Genomic DNA, 19,547 nt, shown 5'->3' with positions numbered 1-19,547 from the left:
CAAAAGTGAATCAATCTAGAGCTTTTATCATGAAAAATTGATTAATTTTGGTAGTTTTAAATGAGTTATATTAGAATCTTAGTTTCTTACCTTTGTTTGTTTCGAAGACGTCCGCCTCCAAATATTTTTCGTGATATAAGAAATAATCTCGGCCGACTTCGAAGACGTCGGCCGCCTTAAGTATTGTTCTTGATACTTAGGTTGGGTTGCAGGCGAAGATCATCATGAACAATACATCGAGATTATTTCTGGCGACATAAAAAATAATCTCTGCCGACTTCGAAGACGTCGGCAGAGATCTTCGCCTGCAACCCAACCCAAGTATCGCGAACAATACTTAGGACGGCCGACGTCTTCGAAGTCGGCCGAGTTTGTTTCCCTTAATCCGTTTGTAATTTATGGAAGAAGTAACCTCGGTCGACTTCGAAGATGTCGGTCGTCTTAAGTATTGTTCATGATATCAGAAATATTCTCGGCCGACTTCGAAGACGTCGGCTGCACTAAGTATTGTTCTTGATACTTAGGTTGGGTTGCAGGCGAAGATCATGCTCTATCACGAAAAATACTTATGGCGGCCGACATCTTCGAAGTCGGCCGAGAGTACTAAAATAATTATTTATGGAGCCCCAAGTATAAGTAAGTTTGTGATACTAATTTTTGTTATATCACGAATATTTTGTCATATCTCTAACAAAAAACAAACACACTGTATAAGAAGTAGGAAATAGGTATAAAAAATGATAAAAATGGAAATGAAATGATTTTTTTATTTAAACTTTTCTTCATTCTTACACAATATACGTTTTACATTAAAAAATATACAAGTCGACAACTTTTTTAGGACTACATTCACAAAATCAATACAAAAAAAGGTAAACTCAAGATGTTCTAATGTGTAGAATAAAGAGGTAATTAATAATAGTGACGATAAAGCTGTTGCGTTTTCGCAAATGAAATCAGCTATTTATTTCTTTTTTAATATTTATTAATAGCTAGTACTTAAAATTATGTTTATAGTTTGCGGCTCGTTCATGTAACGTTCCCAATATACGGCATACATAAATGTCTCGGTTTCTCAACTATCTAGAAATACGCTTTTCTAAATGGACCCAAAAACCAGCAAACTACGAGCGTAACCTCGGTCCAAACAGAAACCCTTAAACGCTACATAGTCAATTGAAATCAAATTGTAAAAAACTTTGAAAAAAGAAAATAAAACGAAAGCTGTAAAGGATTGCTTCGTAACGGGTACAGTTTTAATATGTATATAAAATATATGTTAGCCATTTTGTCTTTAAAACATATTGTAGTGGAAAACAAACTTAAATTAATTAATTTTTCACCACATTACGTTATAAAAGTCTGAGTAAGGAATTAATTCTTTTATTTACAAAATACTAACGGGCCAAACGATATTTTGAAGTAATATGTGGTAATTTTTAAGTTGTCGCTTTGGTTGGGGTTGTGCTGGTCGATTTACTACGCCTATCTTTGCTTACTGATCGCGAACGAGAACTTGAAATTAAAATAAATTTTTAATCGTCCTTTTTATGTTAAATAAAACTTACTTCATTCCATCCTTCTCCTTTGACGTAGACCTAGATTTAGATCTTTTCGGATTAGATCTGGCTCTTGAGCTATTAAAAATACAACATCATAAATAAAAAAGAATTATTTAATATAAAATGTGTAATAATAAAGAAATTGCATCAGCGAGAGTCTTGTTAACATCATTTCAGTCAGCCCCGAAAGATGGTTAAAAATCTGAATCATCAAGTAACTTCCAAGAAAAATTTTGGGATAAAACACATAATTACGTACTTTGACCGCGATTTTGACTGTGCGGGAGATTTGCTTTTTGATAAACCACGCGATTTTGATCGGCTGGAACGTTGAGAACGGCTTCTTGATCGACTGCGGGACCTGCAATTAATTGTGATAAAAATTAAATAATAAAAAAAATTAAACCTACCTTGATCGAGATCGAGAACGGCGTCTTGACCTTGAACGCGATCTGCTTCGGCTTGACGAAGATCGAGATCTGCGAGCTCCTCCCCTCCTACGATCTTCAATTAATCGAATTCGGCGACCGTTTAATTCACAATCATCCAACTTCTCAATCGCGTTTTTCATATCCGAATATGACGCAAATTCAACCACTCTAAATAAGTAAGTCAATTAAATAAAAAAAATAATAAAAAAATTGGTGGTGATTTACCCTTCATTCCTTTTTTGCTTATGTGCGTCCGCATAAGTGACTTCACCAGCTTGTCGCATGTAATCTTTCAAGTCCTAGGTAAAAGGAACAAAATAAACGAAAATTGTCAATTATAGTTTGCAATAAAATTATTGCCGCCTAATCAAGAAAATGTTTTTTATATATATAGAGAGAGAAAAAACTGCCTGGTATACCTGTTTTCTGAACGTCGTGTCAAAAAAATTTCTCAAAACTGGTGATACAAACTGACTTATACAAAACAAAAAATTTTTTTAACTTTTACAGTCTGTGAAACGCTCGCCGTTCGGTTGCGTCTTGCTTTAGAGGTAAAATTTTGAATTTCTGATTTTAACCATTTTAACAGAATAATCATTTCTATGTTTTTTTGTAGGATAGGGAAAGAGAAAGGAGGAAGGAAGATTTTTTAAAAATGTTCTTTAATATTGGCCACTCCCTGAATAAAAATAAAATAATAAATTCATGTGCAAGACGTAACCGGATACGGAATAATAATAATTTACTGTAAAAAAATACGGTAATAAACAAGTAATGCCGCGACATGCTAGGGTATTACCTGGTGCGCAATGTACGAACATGGCCACTTGACGTTGCCGCAACCCGACAATTGTCATAGAATGGACTGAACAAAACTTCACACTCCATGTACTGGGAGCACTTTACAAAGAATTTAACTTTTGAAAAACTCGTCTCTAGCTTTATAACATTGTCGTTACATTGGTGTAAACTGCCTCGGATCGGATCGGTACAATTTCGGCATCGTTTACATCCCTCATCTTTTAATCTTCCGTAGCGATCGATCTTCCTTCCGGAGTTGGCAGAGGACAGAAAAATGTGTTGAAAATGCTCCCAAACTGGCGTGTGGCCCCCTCGTAATACGTATTAATGCACCGGAACAGAACGGACAAGACAGTGTTGAACGGAACCCCGCTCATATCGGTATGCTCATCGATATCGAACCTTGGAACGCATCGTTCGGTCGGAATATGAAGGAATAAGGACACTTTAGGACCCAACAACCCAATCGGTCTTTTTGTTAACACAAAAAAATTTACAATCAGCATTTTTTTTTTCAAATATCAAACGACGCTCCGCTTTTATACTCACTTGCCAGCTAACTCTGCTACTTAAATTTTCCACTATTAGTCTATATTCCGTCCTTGTCGGTGGTCCATACCTTTATAAAACAAAAATACACTATGTAATACTTCGTTTTATATCCACTAATTAATGATTTTATAAAATTCTTTTTCAGTACGCTGGGAATCTCAATCATAAAGATAAATCAGTCCCGAAAGATGTAAAAATCATCAGTTAAAAATTTATTAATAATTAAGGAGGGAAATATATTTATGCCTTTCAAGATAACATTAAATCAATTGCATTAACAAAATTGCATGTTGCATCGCAACTCCAGCGCGTAGAAAAGCTTTGCGAGAATCAGAATATCCAGAAATGGAAGATAAGTTGTATAAATGGTTTCAGTTACAGTCACAACTAACTTTTTAAGTGAAAAACTTTGTAGTTTTCGCAAATTTTTCAGTTTTTGCAGGAAGGGTGAAAACAAAACATAGCTCTCAAAAAACGAAATCATGACATGTAAGCTATTTTTTGTCTATCTCTTTTAGTTTCTGAGATAACCTATACAGACAACAAATTTGGGACACCTGTATACTTAGGGCGGCCAAGACTATTTCTTTCATAAACTTCAAGCAGCATTGACTTGGTTTCATGCTCTGAATCTCAAATGATACCATTAACAAGATTATGGAAGAAATTAATGTTATTTGGGGCGGCCGACGTCTTCGAAGTCGGCCGAGATTATTTCTGATATCACGAACAATACTTGGGGCGCCATAAATAATTCCTTATTTTAGTGCTCTCGGCCGACTTCGAAGACGTCGGCCGCCCTAAGTATTGTTCATATTTGGGGGCGGCCGACGTCTTCGAAGTCGGCCGAGATTACTTCTTATATCACAAACAATACTTGGGGAGCTATGAGACGCCATAAATAATTTCTTATTTTAATATTCTCGGCCGACTTCGAAGACGTCGGCCGCCCTAAGTATTGTTCATGATACTTGGGGACTAGTATTGTTCATGATAGAGCATGATCTTCGCCTGCTACCCAACCCAAGTATCTTTGGTCGCAGTAAATGTTATTAATGCTATTTGAGGCGGCCGACATCTTCGAAGACGTTGGCCGCCCTAAGTATTGTTCATGATACTTGGGGACTAGTATTGTTCATGATAGAGCCTGATCTTCGCCTGCTACCCAACCCAAGTATCTTTGGTCGCAGTAAATGTTAATGTTATTTGGGGCGGCCGACGTCTTCGTAGTCGGCCGAGATTACTTCTTATATCACAAACAATACTTGGGGCGCCATAAATAATTCCTTATTTTAATACTCTCGGCCGACTTCGAAGACGTCGGCCGCCCTAAGTATTGTTCATGATATTTGGGGGCGGCCGACGTCTTCGAAGTCGGCCGAGATTACTTCTTATATCACATACAATACTTGGGGAGCTATGAGACGCCATAAATAATTTCTTATTTTAATATTCTCGGCCGACTTCGAAGACGTCGGCCGCCCTAAGTATTGTTCATGATACTTGGGGACTAGTATTGTTCGTGATAGAGCCTGATCTTCACCTGCTACCCAACCCAAGTATCTTTGGTCGCAGTAAATGTTATTAATGCTATTTGAGGCGGCCGACGTCTTCGAAGTCGGCCGAGATTATTTCTTATATCATGAACAATACTTGGGGCGCCATAAATAATTTCTTATTTTAATACTCTCGGCCGACTTCGAAGACGTCGGCCGCCCAAAGTATTGTTCATGATAATTGGGGACTAGTATTGTTCATGATAGACCATGATCTTCGCCTACAACCCAACCCAAGTATCATAAAGATGTCAGATACTTGTGTTTTATTGGGTTGCATATGAAGAGAGCATGCGCTAGGGCGGGATTTCGCAACCAGAGGGGCTATCCTCTGGGGGGCTATAAGTGTTGTTCATGATACTTGTGGGAGAGATTATTTCTTATATCATGAACAATGGGATTCATAGCAATTAACACTCAGGATTCTGAGCATGTCACAAAAATCATTGTAACTTTATAACTCCAAAAATTGAAGTTATCCATTGCAACAACTAAATAGTATCTTAATAAAAAAAATCTAAGTATATCTCCCCCTTAATAAAAATAAAAAAAACAAGAATTAAATCTTACTTATCACGGCTTCTCCCTCTTGGTGGTCCATAACCTCTTCCTCCACTTCCTCTCCATTGATCTGAACCACGCGGCGTTCCTCGAGCTCTTTCCACAGAAACGCGTTCACCCAATAATTCTTTTCCATTTAATTCATAAACTGCGTCGTCAGCATCCCTGTAGTCATCAAATTCCTAACAGGAAAATTTATTTCATTCATTAAATAATTCATTTTTATTAAAAATTTGCTTAAGTTTATAAATTTAGTGTAGAAATGAAACTTACGACAAATGCAAATCCATTTTTCATGGCAACTTCCTTAATTCTTCCATATTTCCGAAAGAATTTTTCAATATCCCGCTCACGGACGCGGTAGGTCAAGCCGCCGACGAAGACACGTGTACCCATGTTACAAAAAACTATATGAAACAATAAAAGAAAATTCGCCGGATTTAGTTAAAACGCGCTTATTTAAAAAATGATTTAAAAAACATACCTATTTATCAATGCTGGACAATTCAACCTGATCTCCACCGGACGCGTTCAGGAGAAAACAGAAAATGGCGTTGGATAATCGAACAGCGTCAGCTGCCCTCTTTCAATTTCCGGTTGAAGATTTAGGCGCATGCGTACTTCATTAATATTCTTAATAAGTTACTTTCTGGTGGATTTTATTTAAAAATATAAACCGAATTTATATTCAATAATTAAACAGAAATGCTTTAAAAATCACAACTTTTCATAATAACACAAAATCGTTCGATTTTAAATTATACTTTCGATAAAAATAGGATTTGTTTTCTTATAAGGGGACGAGGCTATAAACGAGGCTTTTTATCTACGAAATTATGCAACCCAAATTACATTGTTTATCTGTAAAAAATCTAAAAAGGAAACAAATAAAAATGATTTAAAAATATTTGCAATAAAAATCCCAAGATATCGTTAAATATATATTTATTTATCTGAATTGTAATAAATTAAACGATAACAATAACACAACATAACTTAATGATCGTATTTATCAATTTTTGAATGACATAATGGACATCTTCGGTAATAAGAAACAAATGATTGAATGGCGTAGTGATGACAATCGTTGCATACCCAAACAGAAACGGATTCGTCAATTAATGATTGCCCCGTCACTATGCAAATTGGGAATCGCATCAAACAACTTGGGCAATTTGTGCACCTAAAAAAAAAAGAAATAGAATAAATAAATTCATATCCCAAATTTTTTTTTCCATACCAATCAGGAACTGAACTTTGACAATTCGAGCATGTTACTCGAACGGTCTTATTATCCACAGGTTTCTGTTTTTCAAATATATCTAAAGCTAATTGGTCATACTCCTCAAGTTCCTCTTCACTTATATCTTCAATAGTTCTAAATTGTGTAAGAGCTTTAGAACATATTCCAAGCGAGTCGTCTAAAAACGCTGTTAATGCCAATAACGAAAAGACATTAATTGGTTTTATAAACTCGGTGTAATCAATTAATTGATACGCCGTAAGCATGGCGTTGTGTATTTTTCCTGAATACAAATGTTCATGGGCTAAAATATAAAAGTGGTAAGCTTCGGCACCACTCCAAGCGTTATTGTCTTCGAGTTCACGAACACCTTTTTTCTTCATGTGTTCCTCCACGAGTTTTCCCGCCAAAACGTACAATTGTTTCATTCGCATCGGGTCTTTACCAGATTTTTTTCCTTCCTCCTCCGCAATTTTAAACGCGATTTTCGAAGCTTCCAAAAAATTTTTTGTTTGCAAGTTAACCTCAATTGCGCTTGCCAATAATTTTTGATCGAGCAAATTAACGGTGTGATTAGTAAATTTGGCGTAAACTTCGGGGACGTCGTGTTTTTTAGCCAATTCTTTAGCTTGGTCCCATTTGTTATGTGTAACACACAAATCGATCGCACATTTTACATCGCCGTATTGAGTGTAAGCATCTATCGCTATGTTGTAACCCCCTTCGGCAGCAAACATATCACCAATTTGCTTTAATAGGGGATCGCCCTCTGGGGATTGTTTAATCATGTCGATAATTGATTCGTAATCGTCTAAATGATAATAACACTCTACTAATTTGGCTCGATTTTTAGCTAATTCGTAATATTCAACGGCCGCTGACCAGTTGTTGAATTGCGCGAAATATTCGGCGGCGGAATTATAAGCCATTTCAAGTACTAAATCGGGGGCGGAAACTCCATTCTTCATTATTTGAATTACTCGAAACCAATCACCGAGCGTTTGACGCATAACCAGCGCCATATCACGCCGATCAGCTTCAAGATATAATTTTTCGGCTTCATCAAATCGCTTAAAATATGTCGCAACGTAAGCTTTTTTCACCGCTTCGTTACTGATTTGTTGTATTTTTTTAACAAATAAAATTCCGGCGTAATTATTTGACCGGATAAATGCAGATTCGGCCATGGTAAAATTCATTTGTTTTAGTGCCGCTTCAGCTAAAAGCCTCCATAATCTCGGGTGAGGATTATCCTCAATGAATTGCGCGGCTTCTTGTATCCCAACTTTTTCTAATAATTGCCGAGTGTCTCTTAAACTCTTAACTTCGAGTTTTATGAAACGATCACCATTCGGTTTGTCTGGTGTGTCCATAACGTCATCTAAGAGAACCGCTTGAACTTCAAGATCTTGGAAACTACATAAATACCCAGAAGAAGCAATCGGTTCTTCCGGATTGTGGCCTTTAAAAATGTACATTCTCGTTTTTTCCATTATCGCGAGAAGTTGGGGATTATCCGATGCCCAACACATTGCCCAAACGTCTTTTCGTTCTAATTTTTCGTTATCATTCGAATTGATGCGACCAACGCCTTCCGATATGTCTAAAACGGTTAATACACCCGATGTGTCTATAATTGATAATTTCGTCGAATTGCAATTAATCGCCATTTTATGAGGACGCGATGCCGTTTTGATACGATTAAAAAGAGCTGTGTGAGGTAACGCGTAATGTTGAAGAGTTCCCGATTCTCTACCGATAATTAACGTTTTATTCGTACAAGTTATTGCGCAAATTGGGTCGGTTGTGGTGTACGTATTTACAGGAACATGAACGGTTTGATCTAAGTCTTGGATGACTTCAACAGCCCCCGATGGGGTATCATCGATATGATACATTTTACACCGCGATTTATTCGCTAAAATATTTAAAAACTTTGGTGTTTTATATTGCCAAACAACAAAATTCGATTTTGAAGCGGCAATTACGTGGGTTGAATTCATCGTAACCCATTGTATTTCAATGTCGACGTATTTCCCATCAACTGGGGTCCCTAATGTATTACACAACAATAATCCATAAGATGCTGGATCATCACCATCCGATCCAACAACTAAAACGCAATGATCTCCAAAACCTGCTATTGCTAACAACACCGGGACGAATTTTGTGTGACACTAAAAAAGTAATATTAATTTATACATTTTTTTTTAGAATAAATAAGATGTACTTGATTATTTGTGGTATCCCAAAATGAAACGCAAACTCCAGCTTTAAGAGGTCGACAAGAAGTGAAAACCACGGTCTTTTTAAAATAGCACCATTTATAATCTGGGCGGATATTTGCGAAATACACGTATGAATCGACGGCCAAAGCGACGCGTAATGATGTTCCCTCCCAAACGCAGGATGAAATCGAATTTCCAGGAACTTTCAATGTTCTTAAATGCTAAAAATGATTTAATTAAATAAATGAATTATTTACTTAATAAATTAATATACATGTCCTAGTGGATTATAAAATTGCACAACATTCGATTGACGGTCTTCTTCGACAGTTCGGCCAGAAACCGCGATTAATGATCCATTGTGGTTCCAATTAGCGCTTACGGCAATGACTCCCGTGTGTAAAGTAACCGGATCACTATCGTTTTCGTTGCACATAAGTTGCATTCTACCGTTTTCGTAACAAATCGCTAATGAGGGGCATAAAGCATGTACGTAGCCGTTTTTTCCGTCGTACCAGTCGATCCCAACGATGCTTGCTTCTGGGTTGAGAGGATCCATACAAAAAATTTCAATTTTCATCTAAATAAAATAATATTTTAATTAATTGAGATTGTTATTATATTTTTTTTTACCGCAAAATTTCCTAGATTATCATACAAATGAACTTGTCCATTTTGTAACCCAAACACCAGTAATTTCCCATCAGGCGACCATCTCACAGCAGCTAATTGCACATTTTTTAATTCTTTCCCCCAAATCCTATTTCCATCGACAGATCCAACAATAACAGCTCCATCTTCATAAACAATACATATTTTTAACCCATCGCTACTCCACGCCATATCCACCACCGTCGATTTTTTTCTGTTATTAATCATTTCTTCATACCAAGCACCTTTGTATAACATCCATACGATAATAACACCATTTTGATCGCTAGACGTCAGCTTCTTGTGAGATTCATTCCAAGTTATTACTTTAATACTATCTGTATGACCTTCTAAGGTTTGATTCATCGATAAATTACTCCCAGCGGTCAAACCACGCGATTTTGATTCTTGATCACCACCTAAATAAGATTTTATTATTAAATATTAAGAAATATTGTAACTATGATAATCAATTAAACTCTGTCTATCAAACTTGAAAAAATCGTTTTTTGGGAAGCAAATCACATCCACAAGAACAAAGATTTGCCAATCGAAATATCACTAACTAAGTATGTAGTTGCTACAAAGAAGGTTCCGAAAGAAAAAAGTATCTGTGAAGTGGAAGCCACCAAATCAAACATAACAATCAAACAATACTTGGAGCTTCATAAATAACTCTTTATTTTAATACTCTCGGCCGACTTCGAAGACGTCGGCCGCCTCCAAGTATCATGAACAATACTTAGGGCGGCCGACGTCTTCGAAGTCGGCCGAGAGTATTAAAATAAAAAATTATTTATGGCGCCCCAAGTATTGTTCGTGATATAAGAAATAATCTCGGCCGACTTCGAAGACGTCGGCCGCCCCAAATAGCATTAACAACATTTACTGCGACCAACGATACTTGGGTTGGGTTGTAGGCGAAGATCATGCTTTATCACGAACAATACTAGTCCCCAAGTATAATGAAGAATACTGAGGGCGGCCGACGTCTTCGAAGTCGGCCGAGAATATTAAAATAAGAAATTATTTATGGCGTCTCATAGCTCCCCAAGTATTGTTTGTGATATAAGAAGTAATCTCGGCCGACTTCGAAGACGTCGGCCGCCCCCACATATCATGAACAATACTTAGGGCGGCCGACGTCTTCGAAGTCGGCCGAGAGTATTAAACTAAGGAATTATTTATGGCGCCCCAAGTATTGTTCGTGATATAAGAAATAATCTCGGCCGACTTCGAAGACGTCGGCCGCCCTAAGTATTGTTCATGATATGTGGGGGCGGCCGACGTCTTCGAAGTCGGCCGAGAGTATTAAACTAAGGAATTATTTATGGCGCCCCAAGTATTGTTCGTGATATAAGAAGTAATCTCGGCCGACTTCGAAGACGTCGGCCGCCCCAAATAACATTAATTTCTTCCATAATGTTGTTAATGGTATCATTTGAGATTCAGAGCATGAAACCAAGTCAATGCTGCTTGAAGTTTATGAAAGAAATAGTCTTGGCCGCCCTAAGTATACAGGTGTCCCAAATTTGTTGTCTGTATAGGTTATCTCAGAAACTAAAAGAGATAGACAAAAAATAGCTTACATGTCATGATTTCGTTTTTTGAGAGCTATCTTTTGTTTTTACCCTTCCTGCAAAAACTGAAAAATTTGCGAAAACTACAAAGTTTTTCACTTAAAAAGTTAGTTGTGACTGTAACTGAAACCATTTATACAACTTATCTTCCATTTCTGGATATTCTGATTCTCGCAAAGCTTTTCTACGCGCTGGAGTTGCGAGATAATATCTTTATCATGAACAATACTCGGTAATTGGAGAATGTTATAAAAAAACTTTTAGAACAAAAGTTGTACCAAATTTTGTTCTTAACAATATTGCCCTCTTCCACTTGTGCTTTCAGATGCATAAATATCGAGAAAAATGCTGAATTCGTAGTTTTACAAATTGTTAATGTTATTACTCAGGATTTTCAGCATGTAAGTTAGGAGTTGAACTATCAAGTTTCGATGACATTGAAAATGAAGTATCCCAACAAGTCAGGAAGTCAATAAAACGACATCTCAAAACTCTCTATGATAGAGAAGTTGCAAAAACATAAGATTATATGAGGAGGAAAATATCAATAATGGAACACACAACAAGAAAGGCACATATAGAAAGAGTAGAATGGTAAACAAGTCCAAGGAAAAGATGGAGTGATAATTTACACACAGAATAGAGGCATTATCAATGAAGAACAGGCTCCAAGCTTACCTGGAAGAAAGAAGAAAAAGGTAATCAATTATATTAAGTTCATATTTGTCAATATTTTTAAAGCTTATCATCAATAATATGTCAAAAATTATGTTGCCTCAACTTCAAGCAATCTCTTCACTTTAATTATTCTCTAAATACATTAACATAGAAATAAATGTTTTAGTCTTTCATCTCGGTGGAACATCTCCATGCAACAAAATTATATTGAAGTTAACTCGATAACATCCCCAAACACCTCCATACACATAAATGAAAATAGCATCAAATAATTACCTCCATCCAATTTCAAAACTTTTAAAAGTCCATTTTCACCTCCAACCGCAATATAACCATTATCTTTGTTCCAAGCAACCGTATTTAATTTGGTATTATTTGGTATTGCAATCTAAATAAAGAAATAAAAAGGAATATAATAATACTCGTTAATTTAAAAACACATTTACCTTTTTGCTTAAATAAATAAACATTTTGTGTGAATAAATTTAACTCTATAATTGACATTTAAAGAAACGTGAGTTTGTTGACATCTAACAACAGGTTGCCATGGACACAGAATATATTCGGCGAGTGCCGCGCACGCGCATTAAACTCGATGCGCAATAATTATTTTGTTGATAACATTCAAATATTATTTAACAATCCTTTTTTAAATTTTTAAAATAAAAGTAACATCGTTGTGTTTGAAATTTTGGAACGAATTCGATTAAAAAAAATTGATTTTTGCTTTGTTTTAAGTGGTTTAGACCTTTTCGGGACTACCAAGCCCTTTTTTACCTGTAAAAGAATTATGGCGAGTTGTGTTGTGAAAATCGAGTAGAGTTAGAGGATTAAAACAGTTTAAGATGACGAAAATTATTAAAATCTTTCATTTTCTTTTAAGTAAGTTGTAAAGGAGAAGATTTCGATATTTTTTTGATTTGTTTATTTTGTTTAGTTTTATCAACTCTACTTATCACTTCAGCTGAATGCAAAACTAAGGCTTTAGAAAATAATGTACAATCATTCGCTCAAGGTATGATTTATTTTATACTCTAAATTAAGATTAAATTAATAATTATTTGTAGGGAGGGGAATCGGGATATCAGCATGGGGATTAGTTTTTCTTATTGTATCACTTGTATTATTAGGGGTTGCTGTTTATTACATAGCGTTTTTTTATCCAATTTTGTGTAAAAAGGAGAGGAAGTACAATCGAATTGAACTTACCACCGTATAGTGTTCAAACTTTTTTAATTCATTCCTTTCTCACAGAGAGAAAAGACTATTATTTTTATACCAGAAAATCATGTAAAAACCTCATTTGTATTCATAAAAAACCGAGTATTTATAACAAATATATTTTATTATGAAATAAATCCCATTTTTTTCTGCGCGTGCGCACAACGGTTTTTAGACCACAAAACGCGATTGCGCATGTCCCAATTTTTTTTACAACCCAACCCCTCTCCGCCATTTTGATTAGTACACAATTCAATTTGTTAGTGAAGTGCGCTTTTTTAAAGGATACCAGGTAAAAATGCATTTTTTACCCATATTCTTATTATTAATGTATTTTAAATCATTTTTAGAGGTAAATCAAGCTTCGAGATGAAGAAATTTGTTATCAAGTTGGAAACGATCGTCGAAGTCCCAGAGGAAGATTTGGAAAGCAACGACGAAGCGAAGGAATCATCTTCGTCTAGCACACCAACGATTTCTGGAAGTACTTCAACTCTTAAATCGCGATCCACTTGCAATCTAACTTCATACAGCAACGACGAATCTGTCTCACTCTCCTCCGTATCAAGCTCCGAGTGGAATGCTTTTTACCCTCCGTGGACTAGATACCAACCCAAGTTAGTATTTTAATTACCTTTATTTTAGCTCCTATAAATAAAATTAAAAATTAGGTATCCAAAACGCCTTCGCAATAAGTTAAACCCGAAGATTACAAATCCAGGCCCAACAATTCTTCGTGTCAAAAATCTACGAGATGATATCTCCGACCAAGAAGTTTACAAGCTTTTCAAAGTATTTGGGGACGTTGAAAGTGTCAACATCTATTACGATGTGTTCGGTCGCTCCACCGGCACAGCCGATGTCATCTTTTTGTTGCGAAAATCTGCAAGTGATGCTGTGGATGTCATCCGAAAAACCGAAACTGTTGGGGGAGAAAAGTATCTAAGGGCGAGGATTATTCGTCGCAAAAGGCGCGCTGCATGCGGAAAGAATTGATGTGTTATTTATTGAAGCATGTTTGAATTATTTGGCTATTACTCTAAATAAATTCTAGTAAAAACAATTTTTTTTATTTCTTAAAAATGTAGTACAAGAAACGGAAAGTGTTTGCAAGGTCAATTTGATGATGTTTCGACGCTGCGGCGTCGCGACGTTTTGGGCTACTGCCTATTCTAGCTCTCAGTGCGATACCTTCATGTGTGTGGTGAAGTTAAGTTGAGCCATGGAGACCAGAAGCAGGTTCCATTGGCCCCTTCTGCTCTTTGGATTACTTTATCTCACATCATCTTTGCAGGGTACGTTAACAAATAGATTTAATTAAATTTAATTAGCAAAAAAAAATTTTTTTTTTAACTCCGAATTTTTAAATTATCTAAATCTATTTGGAGATTAGTGATTAATAGGTTAGAAAGTACCTTGGGGAGAAAAAAAACTAAACGATAATGAAATCACCATTGTATTACATAATTTTGAGAAATTTTTTGAGTTATTTTTGGATTTCGACCAAGTCTAATTTTAAAGCGAAACTCGTGCGGTTTCGGGGTTCGGTGAAATTTTAGGCGTTAATGCATCGATCGGTGAAGATTAAGATTTCGTTAACAATTTTGGTCAAAAAATAGCTTTCTCGTTTCTATTTTCGGCGTCAAAGCTCGTGACCGCCAGCGAAAATAGATCCTAGGCATCGTAATCTACATAAAGTTAAAAACCTAATTCTTTTTGAAATCGTTCTCAAAAAACGCTTTTTTTTAATTTAATCCCGAAGTATATATATAAAGTTGCTGCATCTGACGACATTTTCGGCAATGGTCCAGATTTTAGCAATCCTAGACTGTACGATACTAAATTTAGACCAACTTTATCCCACGAAAAATTCCTCAAAAAATCCTTAAAACTTTTTTCTCGGAAAAAAAATTTTGCTTTCAATCTTTATTCGCTGTCTTAAATTACTCTATACTTAGCTGGAGCAAAAGTTATTTCTTGGACCCAGTTTAAGTGAGATAATTTTTCAACTCCATTCTTACATAATAACGCAACAGCTGAGAAAAAACAATCAAATTCTTAAATCTCCCTTCCCTTTGACAACATAAACAAATGTATCTGCCAACAAGTCCAACCTCACCAGGTCAAATAACTACACCCAGCTGTAATCCTCGGAACGCAATCATTGTTCCAACCGTACGTCAGCTTGATTTATCTCATTTAAAAAAATCCGCTTGTATGTAGTCGTGCAAGGAGTTGTCGAGTCAGGTCCATCAGAGTCAGAATGCAGGCCCTTCATCGAGAAGGCCTTGAAAGAGTTGGAGATCGGCGCGGAGTCTTCTTCGGCGGTCGTCGACGACGACGATAGCAGCAAAGAAGACATCGCAACGGTCGAAATAACCACTGAAGACGACGACTCGCTTCAGCATGAAGGAGAATCCGAACCAACAGTCGAACTCGAAGACGACGCGGACGCCAAAAGCGCAGAAGACCAGGTAACCGCCTTTCCCTTCACAACTTCCGCCCGTAAACCACTGCGTTTTGTCATAGAAAGAAGAGGAACAGGATGGGAGTGAGGAAACCGACGGCTCTCTCGAGGAGGCCACTCCCAGATCGGGCGAAGATCAACAATCTGATGAAGATGCACACTCTCATGAAATCCATGCAGGAGATGCTCCTGAGGCTACAGACGACGGTTCTGAGGAGGATCAGGGTGAGGACCGAGAAACAGATCACGATGGAGATCAAGAAGACGCCACTTCCGCTTCCGTTGAGGAACCAACCGAGGGATCCGACGAGAAAGAAACCGAAGATGAAGATAAATCAACAGAAACTGCCAGCGCTGAAGAAGCCGAGACTTCCAAGGAAGATGAAACTGGAACTGTAAAAGAAAGCGAAGAAGACCAAGAAACACAAGAATCAATAGAAGAAGAGAAAAAAGAATCACAAGAATCAGTTGAAGAAGTGGAAGAGGAGCAGAAAATGGGAGAAGCTGAATCTGCCGAGAAAGAGGAAAAAGATGAATCAACCGAAGTTCAAGATAAAGAGGAATCTGTTGAAGATGCTAAAGAATCTGCCGAAGATACAAAAGACTCAGTCGAAGATACTAAAGAATCCGCGGAAGATGTCAAAGAATCTGTAGAGGATATTAAAGAATCTGTTGAAGATGCTAAAGAATCTGCCGAAGATACTAAAGAATCTGTAGAAGATACTAAAGAATCTGTTGAAGATACTAAAGAATCAGCTGAAGATGTTAAAGAATCTGTTGACGATACTAAAGATTCAGTTGAAGATACTAAAGACTCTGTCGAAGATACGAAAGATTCTGTTGAAGATACCAAAGAATCTATCGAAGAAATGCAAGGTGATCAACCACAAGAAGCTCAAATTGAAGAAAAAACAGAAACACCCATCACTGAAGAGAAAGAAGAACCTAAAAAATTAGATATTCAAGAATCTGAAATTAAAGATCTAGGTGAAAAAGATGAAGAAAGTGAAGAAAAAGAAGAAGCTCCTGAGGAAGAATTAATAATTGAGGATGAAAAACCTGATGAACTTCGACCAACGGAACATTTAGCGCAATTATTAAAACTAGACGATGAATACGAAGAGAAAGAAAGGATTATAGATAATATAGCAGAAATAACGTTAAGAGATTTGAAGAGGTTATACGAGAACGCAATAAAACCTTTGGAAACTTTGTATAAATACCGAGATTTAAGTAACCGTCATTTTGGGGATGCTGAAATTTTTGCAAAGCCTTTAGTTCTTTTTATGGGACCATGGAGTGGTGGGAAATCGTCTATTATCAACTATTTGGTTGATAATGAATATAATGAAACATCTTTGAGAACGGGTAAATGTAAATTTATTTTGGGTTGATTGGAAAATTTTGTTTTATTTTTTTTTATTTAGGTGCGGAACCTTCACCTGCTTATTTTAATATTATGATGCACGGTCAGGAGCCGGAAGTTCTCGACGGGACCCAATTGGCTGCTGATTTTACGTTCTCTGGTCTTCAAAAATTCGGACAAGGATTAGAAGAAAGACTTAGAGGGATGAAACTTCCAAAAAAATTGCTCGAAAAGGTGAATATTTTAAATATTTATTAATCCCTTTTTTCTGATTTAGATAAATTTAGGTAAATATCGTTGAAATTCCTGGAATATTGGAAGTTCGCAAACAAATATCGCGCGTCTTTCCGTTCAATGACGCCTGCCAATGGTTTATAGACAGGGCCGATATCATCTTTTTGGTCTACGATCCTTCGAAGCTGGACGTAGGCCCAGAGACTGAGGCTATTTTGGATCAATTGAAAGGAAGGGAGCATCAGGTATGCGTTCGTTCTTAGCAACCACGCGATTTTCTATAAATAAACCACGCATTACAGACGCGCATAATTTTAAACAAAGCCGATCAGGTGAAGCCCGAAGAATTGATGCGAGTTCAAGGAGCTTTAATATGGAATATTTCCCCACTTATGTCTTCTGCTCAACCACCCGCTATGTACACCACTTCGTTATGGTCGAGACCTTATGAACCGTGGGCGCCCGTTAGGCTTCTTCAAGCTCAGGAACGAGCGTTCTTAAGAGATTTAAGAACAGCTATTGATAAGAGAATTGAAAATAGGATAGCTAGTGCACGAAGATTTGCGGTAAAAATATTATTATTTAGTATATTGGATTAAAAAATTGAATTTATTTGCTTTTAGGTACGTGTAAGAAACCATGCAAAAATGGTTGATTGTTATTTAACGACTTATTATAATCACAAGTCGGTGTTTGGTAATAGAAAACAGGTTTCGGATGCAATTATCGAACATCCTCAGGATTACCACATTTACGAAGGGCTTTCAACGTTAACAAATATTTCACGTTATGATTTACCAGATCCGGATGTTTATAGAGACTTTTTCAGACTGAATCCTCTGTATGATTTCCAACAGCTTTCGGCGACTTGTACGTATTTCAGAGGTTGCCCAATTAACCGGCTGGACGTGGCGATTGCGTATGATTTACCAGAGTTAGTTGGAAAACATAAGAAGATGGTTGAAGAGGCTGTGGCCAGAGCGAATTCAAAAACTCCGGCCAGTTGAAAGAATCAGAAATAGACGAATAAAGAAAACTAATACATCATGTGACTGATATTCTTCGGGGAAAGAAGTAAATTATATTAAATTATACCGATGTGATTACTGAATAGCCGATGAACTGTCAAAAGCTTTCTTTAGTTTCTACCTGCCAAATTGTGTGTGTTAATAGCATTTAAAATTTCTTTTCTTTGCAAAACGGAGTGTTGAAAAAGCGATTTGCTTTCGAAGGGAGTGGGTTATAACGCCGAATAACGTGAAATATCGGGTGTACAATTCCTTAATTTAGTTTTTCTCTCTCTCTCTCTCAGAATAGTAGTACGTGTAAGGTTAAAATAATACAAAACTGCTCCTCCCTCCCTCACCGAAAGTGTTTCAGTATGAATCTATTCATATTTAACGGCTGGGGGGCTCTACTTCGGTGAGGGACGATTAATTCCCGTATAATTTAATCACGTCATTCAATTATTTAGAGTAATTAAAAAAAAATAAAAAAAAACAAACATGTTGAGTATGTACATTATTACAAGACATAGGTTAAGTTAAAAAAAAAACGGAAATAAAATGTTTACTTTTATTCTTTTTGGTTTTATTTAATTTTCATTATAAATTCCATAAATTTGATGCCATCCATAATTTGTAAAACCACGAATTCGGCAAATTTTCACATTTTTCTCGATATCCATGCATCTGAGAGTAAAAGTGAAAGAGAGCGATATTGTTAAGAATAAAATTTGCCACAACTTTTGTTTTAAAAGTTTTTTTGTAGTATGTTCCGAATCCAGAGTTTTTTATCATGAAAATTTGATATAATCTCGGCCGACGTCTTCGAAGTCGGCCTAAGTATTGCTCATGATACTTATGTTGGGTTGGGTTGGGTTTCATGATACTTGGGGCGGCCGACGTCTTCGAAGTCGGCCGAGATTATTTCTTCCATAAAGTTATTAATGGGATCACCCAGTATTTAAAGTGTGAAACCAAGTCTACCCTGCTTGAAGTTTATGGAAGAAACAACTCGGCCGACTTCGGAGACGTCGGCCGTCCTAACTATTGCTCATGATACTTGGGTTGGTTGGGTTTCATGGTACTTGGGGCGGCCGACGTCTTCGAAGTCGGCCGAGATTATTTCTTCCATAAAGTTATTAATGGGATCACCCGGTATTCAAAGTGTGATACCAAGCCTACTCTGCTTGAAGTTTATGGAAGAAACAACTCGGCCGACTTCGAAGACGTCGGTCGCCCTAAGTATTGCTCATGATACTTGGGTTGGGTTTCATGATAGTTGGGGCGGCCGACTTCGAAGACGTCGGTCGCCCTAAGTATTGCTCATAATACTTGGGTTGGGTTGGGTTTCATGATAGTTGGGGCGGCCGACGTCTTCGAAGTCGGCCGAGTTTATTTCTTCCATAAAGTTA

At 36.7% G+C, this 19,547-nt stretch overlaps 3 protein-coding genes across 5 annotated transcripts; 1 reads left to right on the top strand and 2 right to left on the bottom strand.

Moving 5' to 3' along the window:
* Positions 1-981: 981 nt before the first annotated feature.
* On the bottom strand, positions 982-6,047 carry LOC111425196 (serine-arginine protein 55-like). 2 transcript variants are annotated; one of them, XM_023059048.2, is made up of 9 exons: positions 5,948-6,047; positions 5,737-5,870; positions 5,473-5,645; positions 3,344-3,413; positions 2,219-2,292; positions 1,973-2,161; positions 1,822-1,923; positions 1,569-1,637; positions 982-1,515 (listed from the first exon to the last, which is right to left on the bottom strand). In XM_023059048.2, exons 2-9 carry the CDS (start codon positions 5,857-5,859, stop codon positions 1,440-1,442), a joined length of 876 nt encoding a protein of 291 aa, XP_022914816.1. In that variant the 5' UTR covers positions 5,860-5,870; positions 5,948-6,047; the 3' UTR covers positions 982-1,439. The 2 variants fall into 2 exon arrangements, with proteins under 2 accessions (XP_022914816.1, XP_071055204.1); XM_071199103.1 differs by lacking the exons at positions 982-1,515; positions 1,569-1,637; positions 1,822-1,923; positions 1,973-2,161; positions 2,219-2,292 and adding an exon at positions 2,895-3,265.
* A 344-nt stretch (positions 6,048-6,391) lies between these two features.
* Positions 6,392-12,431, bottom strand: LOC111425198 (intraflagellar transport protein Oseg4). The gene is made up of 7 exons (XM_023059052.2): positions 12,290-12,431; positions 12,120-12,231; positions 9,568-10,004; positions 9,209-9,514; positions 8,937-9,155; positions 6,704-8,883; positions 6,392-6,646 (listed from the first exon to the last, which is right to left on the bottom strand). Exons 1-7 carry the CDS (start codon positions 12,311-12,313, stop codon positions 6,460-6,462), a joined length of 3,465 nt encoding a protein of 1,154 aa, XP_022914820.1. The 5' UTR covers positions 12,314-12,431; the 3' UTR covers positions 6,392-6,459.
* Positions 12,432-14,169: 1,738 nt separating this feature from the next.
* On the top strand, positions 14,170-18,709 carry LOC111425199 (uncharacterized). Of its 2 annotated transcripts, none has more exons than XM_023059053.2 (7): positions 14,170-14,359; positions 15,288-15,538; positions 15,594-16,899; positions 16,959-17,131; positions 17,185-17,376; positions 17,434-17,697; positions 17,755-18,709. In XM_023059053.2, exons 1-7 carry the CDS (start codon positions 14,287-14,289, stop codon positions 18,136-18,138), a joined length of 2,643 nt encoding a protein of 880 aa, XP_022914821.2. In that variant the 5' UTR covers positions 14,170-14,286; the 3' UTR covers positions 18,139-18,709. The 2 variants fall into 2 exon arrangements, with proteins under 2 accessions (XP_022914821.2, XP_071054477.1); XM_071198376.1 differs by having other exon boundaries at positions 15,594-16,905.
* The last annotated feature ends 838 nt before the right edge of the window (positions 18,710-19,547 follow it).

Source organism: Onthophagus taurus, chromosome 8 (genome assembly GCF_036711975.1).
Source record: "Onthophagus taurus isolate NC chromosome 8, IU_Otau_3.0, whole genome shotgun sequence".
NCBI lineage: Eukaryota > Metazoa > Arthropoda > Insecta > Coleoptera > Scarabaeidae > Onthophagus > Onthophagus taurus.
Note: the sequence above shows the minus strand (reverse complement) of the source record. Positions and strands in the feature narration are given on the sequence as shown.